The 13,211-nt window shown below is 42.2% G+C and overlaps 1 protein-coding gene across 6 annotated transcripts in view; it reads left to right on the top strand.

The window, feature by feature from the left end:
• RPGRIP1 (RPGR interacting protein 1) overlaps window positions 1-13,211 on the top strand; it is an 85,748-nt gene that overhangs the window by 20,015 nt on the left and 52,522 nt on the right. For 5 of the 6 annotated variants that reach the window (XM_036254373.1, XM_036254391.1, XM_036254356.1 and 2 more), the window contains 5 exons: window positions 1,987-2,118; window positions 4,498-4,603; window positions 8,070-8,093; window positions 9,969-10,115; window positions 10,942-11,015. In XM_036254373.1, coding sequence (XP_036110266.1) covers window positions 1,987-2,118; window positions 4,498-4,603; window positions 8,070-8,093; window positions 9,969-10,115; window positions 10,942-11,015 — 483 coding nt within the window. The remainder of the gene's footprint in view (window positions 1-1,986; window positions 2,119-4,497; window positions 4,604-8,069; window positions 8,094-9,968; window positions 10,116-10,941; window positions 11,016-13,211) is intronic. The other variant, XM_036254363.1, reaches the window with a different exon arrangement.

Below are 13,211 nucleotides of genomic sequence, written 5' to 3'. Positions count from 1 at the left end.
TCTTGCTGCTTTTAGGATTCTCTCTTTGTCTTGAACCTTTTGCATTTTGATGATGATGTGTCTTGGTGTGGGCCTCTTGGGGTTCATCTTGTTTGGGACTCTCTGTGCTTCCTGGACTTGTATGTCTGTTTCCTTCACCAAGTTAGGAAAGTTTTCTGCCATTATTGTTTCAAACAGGTTTTCGATTTCTTGTTCTCTCTCTTCTCCTTCCGGCACCCCCAAGATGCGAATGTTGGCACGCTTGAAGTTGTCCCAGAGGCTCCTTACACTATCCTCATTTTTTTGGATTCTTTTTTCTTTTTGCTGTTCTGGTTGGGCGTTTTTTGCTTCCTTATATTCCAAATCGATGGTTTGCTCCTTGGATTTACGTACTCTATTATTGAAGCTATGTAAATTATTCTTTATTTCAGTTAAAGCCTCCTTCGTTTCTAACTGTGCAGCGATCATTTCTGACTGGTACTTTTTTATGCTCTTGAGGCCCTCACTGAGTTCATTGAGCATCCTTATAAGCAGTATTTTGAACTCAGCATCTGTTAGGTTGCTTATCTCCATTTCGCTTAGTTCTTTTCTTGGGGTTTTGTTCTGTTCTTTCATTTGGGACCTGTTTCTTCGTATCCTCATTTTGGCTGCCTCCCTGTGTTTGTTTCTGTGTATTACTTAATGAGAGGTATGGGGCTCGCTCGCTGAGACCCGATGCTGCTCGTTTGAAAGAATTTAGGAAAAACCTGAAGCAGGATCCAAGACAGGCCAATCCTATGGTTAAGCAAGTAGCAACAGCTTGGGTGGGCTTGAAAGTTGTGTGGGGTGGGGCGGGGCGGGGCCTCAGGGAGTCAGCAGGGCGGGGCTACCAGTGTGAGCCAGGTTGCTGGAGTCCCAGATATGGCTTCTGTCTGTCGCCCCCGGGAAGGGCTCACCAAAGGAACAAAGGCCTCTTACAGCACGTTTGTCCCCGAGAAAGCCCCCTCTCCAGCCCTCGCTCCAGTGCCAAACAGCTCAGTTCTTCCCTGTATTTCTCTGGTGCCCCTAGAGCTGCCTCCCCTCCGAGCTTAGAGGGAGAGAGTCCGACCAGTCCGTGCGCGGGCCCTTTAGGGAGCTGCCTGTGGCTCCAGCCACTTCAGCTTCCCTGAGCCTCAGTTTCTGCTGGTTTTTCCAGCCAGAAGTTATGGGGACTTCTCTTCCTGGCACTGGAAACCTGAGCGGGGCACCTGCTGTGGGACGGGGACCCCTCAGTCCTCAGGAAGGACCTTCCCAGCCGCGGGAGCCTCCTGATTTTTATCCGCCACACTTGGGTGTGGGACCAGCCCGTCGCGCCGCCGCCCCTCCTACTGGTCTGGATGTAGCTGCTTTTTTTTTTTTTTTTTTTTAATTCCGTAGTTGTAGGACTTCCATTCAGCTTGATTTCAGGCGGTTTTGGATGATGGTTGTTCTTTAGTTTTGTTGTAACTTGGATGTGGTTGTGGGAGAACGCGATACTGCGTTTCCCTACGCCGCCATCTTGGCCGGAAGTCGTCTCACTCTTTTAGCTTTAATTGAAAATACATCATTTAGGGAGAAAATAAATGTTGGTATTTTCAAGTTTTTTCAGCATAATCAGCGAAGATGAAAGTCAACTCTAGGTCAGATTCTAACTTTATTGCTTAAAAATGGAAAATAAGCCTCTTCTTCTAAGGAAAGGGAAATAAAGGCCTTTCTTTAATTGAGGATATTCCCTCTCTTTCTGTTTATACTTTTATCCCTTAGGTCATAATGCATGTATATTTCTGTTTGACACTTAAAAGCTATATTTTGTCGGATTATCTTCCACACATACCAAAATTACTAACTTCTGTAACTTCTTTTTGTATAGGTGAGAGCCCAGTTCTCAACCTCTGTAACAGCAGTTTCTACTTCCTCTTTTGTATTTAATGTTCCTAATTCTAAAAGCATCATTTCTTTCAGCAAAGTCGTAACTATGACTAAACTCATTGCTTTATGCATGCCTAACAGTGCTCACATTATGACCAGCAATACTATGCAAGTAGGAGAACCACCCAAGTCTCCTGAGAAAATGTGGTCCAAAGATGAAGATTTTGAACAGAGAAGCTCTTTGGAGTGTGCTCAGAAGGCCACAGAGCTTCGGTAAGAGTGTGGCGTTCCATGCCTCAGGCCATAACAAACTGAAAAAAAGACAAGAGATTCTTACTTGCACCCCTCCTCAATCTCAGAGGAAAAGAGAATGCTTGGGATTAAATTCAATCTTAAAAGCTTGAGTCCGAAGCGGGTTAAGAAATAGATGGACCTGAAGGAGATGCTTATGTGTAATAAAAAGTTTGCTGCTTCACTTCATTGAAGAAAAATGGTTTTATCCTCATCACAGGGCTTCTCAGTCTTTACTTTGCATTGGTTCCTGGAGAACTTATTTATGAAAAAAATTTTTTTTCTTTATTGATTTTAGAGAGAGGAAGGGAAAGGGAGAGAGATAGAAACATCCACCAGAGAGAACATCGATTGGCCGCCTCCTGCACGCCCCCTATTGGGGATTGAGCCCACAACCCTGGCATGTGCCCTGACTAGGAATCAAACAAGGGACCTCTTGGTGCATGGGACAATGCTCAACCAACTGAACTACACTGGCCAGGCTGAAGAACTTTCTTAAAATAGACTTTATTTTTTATTGTAGTTTTAGGTTAAAAAAATTGAGCAGAAAGTATAGATATTTCTCATAACTCCCGCTGTATGGCCTCCACACAGCATCTCCCACTGGCAACATCCACACCAGAGTGGTACATTTGTTATAATGGATGAACTTATGTTGACATATCACTATCACCCAAAGTCCATAGTTTACCTTATGGTTCACTCTTTGTGTTGTATGTTCCATGGGACAAATGTATAACGACCTGTATTTGTTATTATAGTATCATACAGAGTAGTTTCTGTGCTCGGCCTAGTCATTCCTTCTTACCATCTTATCCCTGATGTCACAGACCTTCTTACTGTCGCTATGATTTTGTCATTGTCCAGAATGTTGTATAGTTGTAAACAGACAGCATGTAGCTTTTTCAGATTGGCTTCTATTTAAATTTCCTCCATATTTTTTCATAGCTTGATAGCTCATTTCTTTTCTTTATTGTTATTATTTTTTTCATTAAATTTATTGGGTTGACATTTGTTGATAATTCATTTCTTTTTGTTGTTGTTTTTTGGTACATGCCCCTAGTGGGAACCAAACCCAGGACTCTCTGGTCCACAGGCCGATGCTCAACCGCTGAGCCAAACTAGTCAGGGCGATCATTCATTTCTTTTTAGCACCAAAATATGTTCCATTGTCTGAATGTACCACAATTTATTTATCCATTCACTTTCTGAAGGACAGTTTGGTTGCTTCCAAATTTTGGCAATTATAAATGAAACTACTGTAAACATCTATGTGCAGTTTTTGTGTGGCCATAAGTTTTCAACCTGGAGACTTTTTAAAACCACAGATGCCTGGGCTCCAACCGGAGATTCCCTTTCAGTTATTCCGGGGTGGACTACAGGCAGTATAATTTTAAAGATCTCTTCAGATGATTCTAATCAGCAGCTAGGGCTGGAAATCACTGAGATAAAGTCCAGTGAACCCAAATCTTCCTAATACTTTTCTTTTTTGTTTTTTGTTTTTGTTTTTAATCCTTACCTGAGGATATTTTTCTATTTCTCTTCAGATAGAGTGGGAGGGAGAGAGGGGGAGAGAAAGGGAGAGAGAGAAACATTGAAGTGAAAGGGACACATCGACTGGCTGCTTCCTGCACGGGACCCTGACCAGGGCCGGGGACAAACCGCAACCGAGGTATGTGCCCTTGACTGGAATCAAACCCACGACTCTTTGGTCTGTGGGCTGACGCTCTACTGCTGAGCCAAACTGGCCAGGGCCTTTTCAAACAATAAAGAAAACATGACCTCCTAGCTTCAGAAAGTATAATTTTCCCCTGTGTCTCCCATCCACAGCCACACTTTTTTTGTTTCTCTAAGGAAACAGAGCTCAGACTTAGTAGGTCTTTGTAAGGCTTGTGGGAAACTGTGAGCTTCATCATTTAAAAAGTAGCTGTTATGTTGGCCTTGGCTGGTGTGGCACATGCCTGGGCTGCAGGTTGCTACAGGCTCAGTCCCTGGTGGAGGGCATGCAGGAGGCATGTTCTCACATCAGTGTTTCTCTCTCTCTCTCTCTCTCTCTCCCCTTCTTCTTCTCCCTCCTCCTCTCTCTAAAAATCAATTTTAAAAATAGCTGTTATGTTTTCTCAGAACACAGGATTGAAGGTTGATAGTTTCTCTACAACCTCAGCTGTTGTGAGGGTAAATGGGAGAAAGGAGATTATTACGGGATTCTGTATACATTTCCTATTTCCGGTGTGTTGTGGGGGAAATAGGCAGGCAAGAAGCAAGAGGAAGAGATTCTTATTGGTGCAGAATCAAGGGGAAAAGGTGCTTGACTTTGCCCATTCTCAGACAGAATATTTTAGCACTGTCTTCTTTCTCTAGAGCTTCCATCAGGGAGAACATAGAGCTGATTCGGCTTAAGAAGCTCTTACACGAAAGGAATATCACATTGGTAGCGACAAAAGCACAATTAACAGAAGTTCAAACGGTGAGTTGCCATCATCAGCTGTGCTTTTTGGGGAAAAAAACAATTAGTTAAGTATTATTGTCTCCATTTTATACATGGGAGACCACAATTGAGAGAAACTAAATTAGTTGTCTAAGGTCACACAACTTATAGGTGATATCTAAATCCAAGCCTTGCAACTCAGAGTCCATTCTTTTCCCACTACTTCTCATTATCTCTTTATTAGGAAGAAAGTTCAAGCCCTGACAGATAAGGTGGAATTAAATGGGGTTAATTTGTGTAAGGGTGAAGGTACCAGCCAAGAGCCACAAGCAGAATGTAATTAAGTTAGGAAGCCAAGAGCAGTCACAGGGGAAGAGAAGAAAAGCAGCTTTTACTGAGTACTCTCTATATGCTGGGCGCTGTACTTACAGGCATGATCTCATTTAAGACTAACAACGACCCTCAAGGAAAGTACATTTAACCAATGAATGAAATGAGCCTTGAAGAAGTTAATTAACTAGCTCAAGTCATGCAAATAGTAAGGGGAAGATCAGGCTTTGAATCCAGGTTTATCTGCCACAAAGGCTTATGTTCTTTTCCTATTATCATGCAATAAAAACTCATGTCTGAATGGTGGAAGTAAGGCATTGAGACTCTAAGTAGCCCTGGCCGGTTTGGCTCAGCGGTTGGAGCATCGGCCTGCGGTACAGAGACTCTAAGTAACAGATTGGCACCATTGTTTTTATTGGTATGTGCCCCTAGCAGGAACCAAACCTGGGATTCTCTGGTCCGCAGGCCGACGCTCCAACAGCGGAGCCAAACTGGCCAGGGCGGCACCATTCTTTTAATGAATAAATATTTATTGAGTACCAGGAACTGTGCAAAGCATTGGGATACAAAAATTGCAAAGATTAATAAGATACCTCCTGCCTTCAAGGAACTTACAGGAGCCAGAGAACAAGAAGTAAACAAGTATAACTATCCACATCCAGGGGGTAGGGTTCAGGATCTGAAAAGGATTCATAAGGGAGTATATTTACCCCGGCTGGTGTGGCTCAGTGGTTGAGCATCAACCCATGCACCAAGAGGTCACCGCTTTGATTCCCAGTCAGGGCACATGCCCATGTTGTGGGCCCAGTCCCCAGTAGGGGGCATGCAGGAGGCAGCCAGTTGATGTTCTCTCATTGATGTTTCTATCTCTCTCTCCCTCTCCCTTCCTTGCACTCTAAGAAATATTTAAATAAAAATAAATAAATAAAAAGGAGTATATTTATAAGTCAAATACTGGGATACTCAGAGATAGGCAGATGTTAATGAGTGTGCAGGAGTGGGGAGGGCCTTCCGGGGAGGAAAGGTGTAGGCCAAGGCACAGAGGTGAGAAATGTCAGGCACTGGGTCATGGAGGCCTTACCAGGAATTCAGACTTTATCCTCTAGATGGTAGACATCTGCAGAAAGATTTTAGTATCTTTAGGCAAGTTGATAGTACGATCACTTTATCTTTTTATAAAGTCTGAAATATTTTAAAATCCATTTTATTTATTTGTTAAATATTAAAAAAAAAAAATTTAGAGGGAGAGGAAGGGAGAGAGAGATAGAAACATCGATGTGAGAGAAACATTGATCGGCTGCCTCCTGCTCTAGGGATCAAGCCCGAAATCGGGACATGTGCCCTGACCAGGAATCAAGTCGGGACCTCTCAGTCCATGGGACAGCACTCCACTGAGCCACACCAGCGGGCTTGAAATACACTTTAATAAAGAAGTAATAGTTTTGAAAAATACCTTTGACAAACTATTTATAGTAGTTTCGTAAGTACTAATAATTACTAATTCTGGGCAACAGGGTTATAGATGACTGTTATTATAGTCTTTATACTCTTCTGAAATTTTCAACTTCTCATAAATTACTAAGCTACAAGGAAAGATTATCTGGTTGCAGCATGAAGGATAGTTGGCTAGTATGACTATTGGGGGTAAAGAAATCAGATAAGCCCTGGCCAGTTTGGCTCAGCGGTTAGAGCGTCGGCCTGCGGTCCAGAGAGACCCGGGTTCAGTTCCCGCTAAGGGCATGTACCTCGGTTGCAGTTTGTCCCCGGCCCTGGTTGGGTCGTGTGGGTGGCAGCCACTCGATGTGTCCCTTTCACGTTGATGTTTCTCTCTCTTCCTCTTCCTCTCTCTCCCTCCCACTCTATCTGAACAAAAAAAGAAAAAAATGTCCTCAGGTGAGGATAAAAAATAAATAAATAAAATAAATTAAAAAAGAAAAATAAATCAGGTAAAACACGAGTGCAATGGCCCAAAAGAAAGGAAGAGGGTCCCAACCAAGGCAGTGAGAGAGGCTTGCAGAGAAAGGACTGTATTGGGAGAAGTCAAAGAAATAGAATAATGGACTTTATCACCAAAGAGGAATGGGTGATGGAAAAGGAGAGATGAAGGGTGATGCCTGGGTCTCTAGGCTGGGTGATTAGAGGATGGTGGTACCATTCATTTAGAGTGGCAACAGTTAGCAAGGCCTGTGGTATGTCTGTTCTGATGGAGACAAAATGCATCCTTTATGAGGGCAACCTCCAAACCTATGTTTTGTAGAGAACTATGCAAATGCTTGTATTCTTTTGATTTGGTTGATTTTGGTAGCACTTAAAGGATGTGGAAATATGAGAAAAAAGATAATTCAAAAGTGTATGGGTAAACAGATGTACGGGTTCCCCGCTATCTGAAAGTAGAGCATTCCTATGAAGGCTTTTATAAGCTGAAATGGTCTAACGCAAAGAAGCAGTTACCATTAATTTATATGGAAAATCTTTTGAGAGTTCGAAAACCCAAAAAATAACCTAGCAAATTATACCAAATAACACTAACATCCCAGCTTGCATTATTATATTCCCTTATCACTTCTCGACCTTTGGCTAAGATCAAATATAGTATATTCCCTGCAAGCCAAGATAAATTGTGCTAATACAAGGCAACTATATGTTGAATCTATACACTACTCATTGTTTTGTTCTGGGATTTGTGCCCTTCAAAAAAATATTGGCACAATTATAATGATCATAATGTAACATATAATGAAGCACATAGTAACATATAACACATAGTGACTGCTCAATCAATAGTAGTTGTTGTTAGTTTGGTTATTATTGTTTTTTCTTTTTCTAAAACTGTAAAAGGACCTTCTGAAGTGTGCTAAGTAACAGATTAGAGTTTAGTTTGAAAAGAAATATTTTTCCTGTATAATCCACTAAGTGCAATGCAAATGTGAATAAACGACTCCCCTCACCTTTTTTTTTAAAGAAATGGTGTGGTCTATTATATTCACAGACTATTTGGCAAAGTAGCACAGGGAAATAGTAGCAGCAATTAGTAAACAGGTACTTGAATTGACTTGATGTATGGGAATTTTTAATATCTTTTAAAATAAATATTTAAACATTTATGTTATAAACATCAAAATAAAGATCAAGTTGATATATCAGTAGAATGATACTTTTTTTTTCTTTCTTTCAGGCATATGAAACTCTGCTCCAGAAGGTACTTAATAAAGATTCCTTGAGTCTCTGTTTCTTTTTTTTTTTTTTATCCTCGCCCGAGGACATTTTTCCATTTTTTGTTCAGATAGAGCGGGAGGGAGAGAGAGAGAGAGAAACATTGATGTGAAAGGGACACATCGAGTGGCTGCCACCTGCACAACCAACCAGGGCTGGGGACAAACTGCAACCGAGGTACGTGCCCTTAGCGGGAACCGAACCCGGGTCTCTCTGTACCGCAGGCCGACACTCCAACCACTGAGCCAAACCGGCCAGGGCGAGTCTCTGTTTTTAATCAATCAGAATAATGAAACCCAAATAAATTTGGATTCATCTTCAAGTAATGTGACACCAGAGTTTAGTCAGCTAAATCGAAGTGATTGTGAGATATAATTTCTATTAAGACAAATGATACTACTACTGTTATCAGAAGCTACTTATGCACTGTTTTCATAAAAATTGAAATAGAAGATCTGAGTTGAGAAATATTTAGAATAGTATTTTTCAACTTATTTATAGCATTGGCTCAGAAATTCCTGAGAGTATTCTTCTAGCAGGTATAAGAAGTGAAATGTAACAAAGTTGCAAATCTTCTCTGGAGTTATTAAATATTTGGCCCTATTCACCCCTGTGAGTGGTGTGCAGGTGAAGCTGGGTGGATGTTCCTGGTTAAGAATTATTAAAGCCTTGGCTCAGGGGTTAGAGCATCGGCCCGTGGACCAGAGAGACCCCAGTTTGGTTCCTGCTAAGGGCATGTACCTCATTTACAGTTAGGTTCCCGCTAAGGGCATGGTACCTCGGTTACGGTTTGTCCCCGGCCCTAGTTGGGGTCGTGTGGGTGGTGACCACTTGATGTATCTCTCTCACATTGATGTTTCTCTCTCTCTCTTCCTCCCTCTCTCCCTTCTGCTCTATCTGAAGATAAATGAAAAAAATGTCCTCAGGTGAGGATAAAAAAAAAAAGTCACTAAGGCAGCCTGGCTGGTGTGGCTCAGTGGATTGAGTGTCCTCTCATGGACTGAGAAGTCCTGGTTTGAATCCCGGTCAGAGCACATGCCCTGGTTGGGGGCTCGATCTCCCCAGTAGGGAGTGTGTAGGAGGCAGCTGATCCATGATTCTCTCTCACATCAATGTTTCCATCCCTCTCTCCCTTCCTCTCTTTCTAAAAAAAAAAATAAATAAATAAAAAAAATCAAAACATATTAAGAGTTACTAAGGCAGAGTTCCTCACCAGAGTTTTCCACTAGAAAAATGCACACTTGCTCAGCCAGTGTAGCTCAGTGGTTGAGCATCGACCCATGCACCAAGAGGTTGCTGGTTAGATTTCTGGTCAGGGCACATGCCCAGGTTGTGGGCCTGATCCCCAGTGGGGGGCATGCAGGAGGTAGCCAATCAGTGTTCTCTCTCATTGCTGTTTCTATGTCTCCACCCCCCTCTCTAATATCAATAAAGAAAGAAAATTAAAAGAAAGAAAATGCACCCTTAACTTTTAGAGTTAACATGTCATTTTGCTGGGTGCAAAGGGTGGAGTATATCATCATAAAAAAAACATTCAAATAGCTTAGAAAGTAAAAGCAGCTGTAAAAGGTGGCACTTCACTTAGAGCCAGGGTTTAATTTGAACCTCGGGCAAATTAAAGCTACAGTTATGAATAACACTTTCTCAGAGTGGACAATCCTCATTAACAGAAGAACAGTACTTCCTGAGAAATGCTGAAAAACAAGGTCAAGCTACAGTGCAAATGCAACATGCTGTTAATCAAAGCCATTCCTTGTGACATCCACTAGGGAGTGCTACACCCACTAGGGTGGCTGATATCTTGAGTCGACTCCTGGTGAGTGATAGGACCATTTCCAGAGCAACTTCCCTTTTGCCCCAGAATCAGGGAATCCTGAATGTGGCACATGATGCCCTCCTTGGCCAAGTGAATGAGCTCAGGGCAGAGCTGAAGGAGGAGAGCAAGAAGGCTGTGAGTTTGAAGAGCCAACTGGAAGATGTGTCCATTCTGCAGATGACACTGAAGGAGGTAAATAACAATCAAAGATAGCATTAATTTTAAGTTATGTTCTATTTTTTTTTGGTATGTGCCCCTAGTGGGAATCGAACCTGGAACTCTCTGGTCCGCAGGCCGATGCTCCAACTGCTGAGCCAAACCAGCCAGGGCCTAATTTTAGAGCTGCTAAAAAACAACACTATGGGTATTTCATTTTTTCAAATGAGACACATGAAGCTCCAAGTGGTTACATAATTTGCTCAAGGTTATACTATTAGGGGAAGAACTGGAACTTATACTGATGTCTGTTCTCCAAAGTCTTTGCTCTTTTATAGTGTTCTGCTGCTTCCCTAACAGTAGAAACTCAGACACCATGTTCATTTACTTCAGAGAATCTTCATTAATTCCAAGAGAAGTTTCTATTCCACCTTTAATTGGTTCAAGTATTTCTAGTTGAGTGGCTCCTCAGAGACATGGGAGATGAATGTAGAAAACCTCCCACCGAAGCCCAACCCTGTACCAGAAAAGGGAAATCTTGTGCAAGAAGATAGATTTAAAAATTTATCTCGCCCTGGTTAGTTTGGCTCAGCAGTTAGAGAGTCAGCCTGCAGACTGGAGAGTCCCGGGTTTGGTTTTATGCTAAGGGTACGTACCTCAGTTGCAGTTTGTCCCCGGTCCTGGGTGGGGTCGTGTGGATGGCAACCACTCGATGTGTCTCTCTCACATTGATGTTTCCCTCGCCACCCACCCCCCTTCCTGCTCTATCTGAAGATAAATGCAAAAATGTCCTTGGGTGAGGATAAAAAAAATAAAATAAAAATGAAAAATTTTATCTCAGTCACTCTACTATCATTCTTAGTTTCAGGAAAGAGTTGAAGATTTGGAAAAAGAACGAAAATTGCTGAATGACAATTATGACAAACTCTTAGAAAAGTGAGTACCAAGTCTGGGTCTCAGAGCATTGTTCGTTATAAAAGACAATTATAGAAAAGTGCCTTCCGAATTTTAAAAATAATACATAGCCCTGGCCGGTTTGGCTCAGCGGTTAGAACGTTGGCCTGCGGTTCGGAGAGACCCAGTTTCGGTTCCCACTAAGGGCACGTATCTCGGTTGCAATTTGTCCCCGGCCCTGGTTGGTCGTGTGAGTGGCGACCACTCAATGTGTCCCTTTCACGTCGATGTTTCTCTCTCTCTCTCTCTTCTTCTCTCTCCCTCCCACTCTATCTGAACAAAAAAATGGAAACATGTCCTCAGGTAAGGATAAAAAAATAAAAAAAAAATAAAAATAATACATAGTGTTGATAAGGATATGGGGAAACTGATCCTCCATTCTGTTAGTGAGAATATAGATTGGTACAGTCTTTCTGAAAAAAAATTTTTTTTCTTTATTGATTTTAGAGAGAAGGGAAAGGAGAGGGGGAGAGAGAGAGAAACATTGATGAGAGAGAACATTGACTGGCCACCTCCTGCATGCCCCCCACTGGGGATTTGGCCCACAATCTGGGCATGTGCCCTGACCCGGAATCAAACTGGTGACCTCTTGGTGCATGGGTTGACGCTCAACCACTGAGCCACACCAGCACAGTGGCACAGTCTTTTAAAAAGGGAATTTGACACTTATCTATCAAAATATTAAACCTTTGTATATCTTCTGTGCCAGCAAGTCCATTTTTTGGGATCAAAACTAAAGAAATCTTATTATAAAGCCCTGGCTGGTGTGGCTCAGTTGATTGGGCGTCATTCCGTTCACCAAAAAGTTGCTCATTTGATTCCTGGTCAGGGCACATGCCCGGGTTATGGACTTGATCCCCAGTGAGGGGTGTGGAGGGGGCAGCTGATCACTGATGTTTCTCTCTCTCCCTCTCTCTTCTTCTGCTCTAAAAAATCAATTAAAAAATCTTTTTTTTTTTTTTTATCCTCACCCGAGGACATTTTTCCATTTTTTGTACAGATAGAGTGGGAGGGAGAGAGAGGAAGAGAGAGAGAGAGAAACATCGACGTGAAAGGGACACATCGAGTGGCTGCCACCCGCACGACCAACCAGGGCCGGGGACAAACTGCAACCGAGGTACATGCCCTTAGCGGGAACCGAACCCGGGTCTCTCCGGACCACAGGCCAACGCTCTAACCGCTGAGCCAAACCAGCTAGAGCTCAATTAAAAAATCTTTAAAAGAAATCTTATTTATGTATTTATTTATCCTCACCAGAGGACATTTTTCCATATTTTGTTCAGATAGAGTGGGAGGGAGAGAGAGAAAGAGAGAAACATCGATGTGAAAGGGACACATCGAGTGGCTGTCTCCCGCAGGACCCAACCAGGGCCGGGGACAAACTGCAACCGAGATACGTGCCCTTAGCGGGAACCGAACCGAATCCAGGTCTCTCGGGACCGCAGGCCGATGCTCTAACCGCTGAGCCAAACCGGCCAGGGCTTTAAAAGAAATCTTATCATATATATATATATATATATCTATATATATGTGAAGATATTGTATAAGAATGTTAATTACTTCATTGTTAATAATAGTAAAAAGAGAATTGAAACTATCCAAATTTCTTTTGATAGGGATTGACGAAATAAATCATGTTGCATTCCTACAATAAAATATGATGAAGCTGCTAAAAATGAGGTAGACCTGTATGCCTATTGTTAAAAGAAAAGTCAAGTTGCAAAAGAATATATTAACTCTGATCTTAAAAGGATTGGGCCCTGGCTGGTTTGGCTCAGCGGTTAGAGCATCGGCCTGCGGTCCGGAGAGACCCGGGTTCGGTTCCCGCTAAGGGCACGTACTTCGGTTGCAGTTTGTCCCCAGCCCTGGTTGCGGGTGGCAGCCACTCGATGTGTCCCTTTCATGTCGATGTTTCTCTCTCTCTCTCTTCCTCTCTCTCCCTCCCACTCTATCTGTACAAAAAGTGGAAAAATGTCCTCGGGTGAGGATAATAAAAAAAAAAAAAAAAAAAAAAGGATTGGAGTAGGACAAAGAGGCACCTTAATTTTTATTCTACATATTTCTATAGTGTATATTTTTCACAGCACACATATATTCATGTATTAACTCTGAAATTAAAAATACCTAGAATTTAAACAAATTAAATGTGCCTTCTGACTCAGTTAAGGCAAAAGAGGA

The sequence above is a fragment of the Molossus molossus genome, unplaced genomic scaffold (genome assembly GCF_014108415.1).
Source record: "Molossus molossus isolate mMolMol1 unplaced genomic scaffold, mMolMol1.p scaffold_m16_p_1, whole genome shotgun sequence".
NCBI classification, from domain to species: Eukaryota; Metazoa; Chordata; class Mammalia; order Chiroptera; family Molossidae; genus Molossus; species Molossus molossus.
Note: the sequence above shows the minus strand (reverse complement) of the source record. Positions and strands in the feature narration are given on the sequence as shown.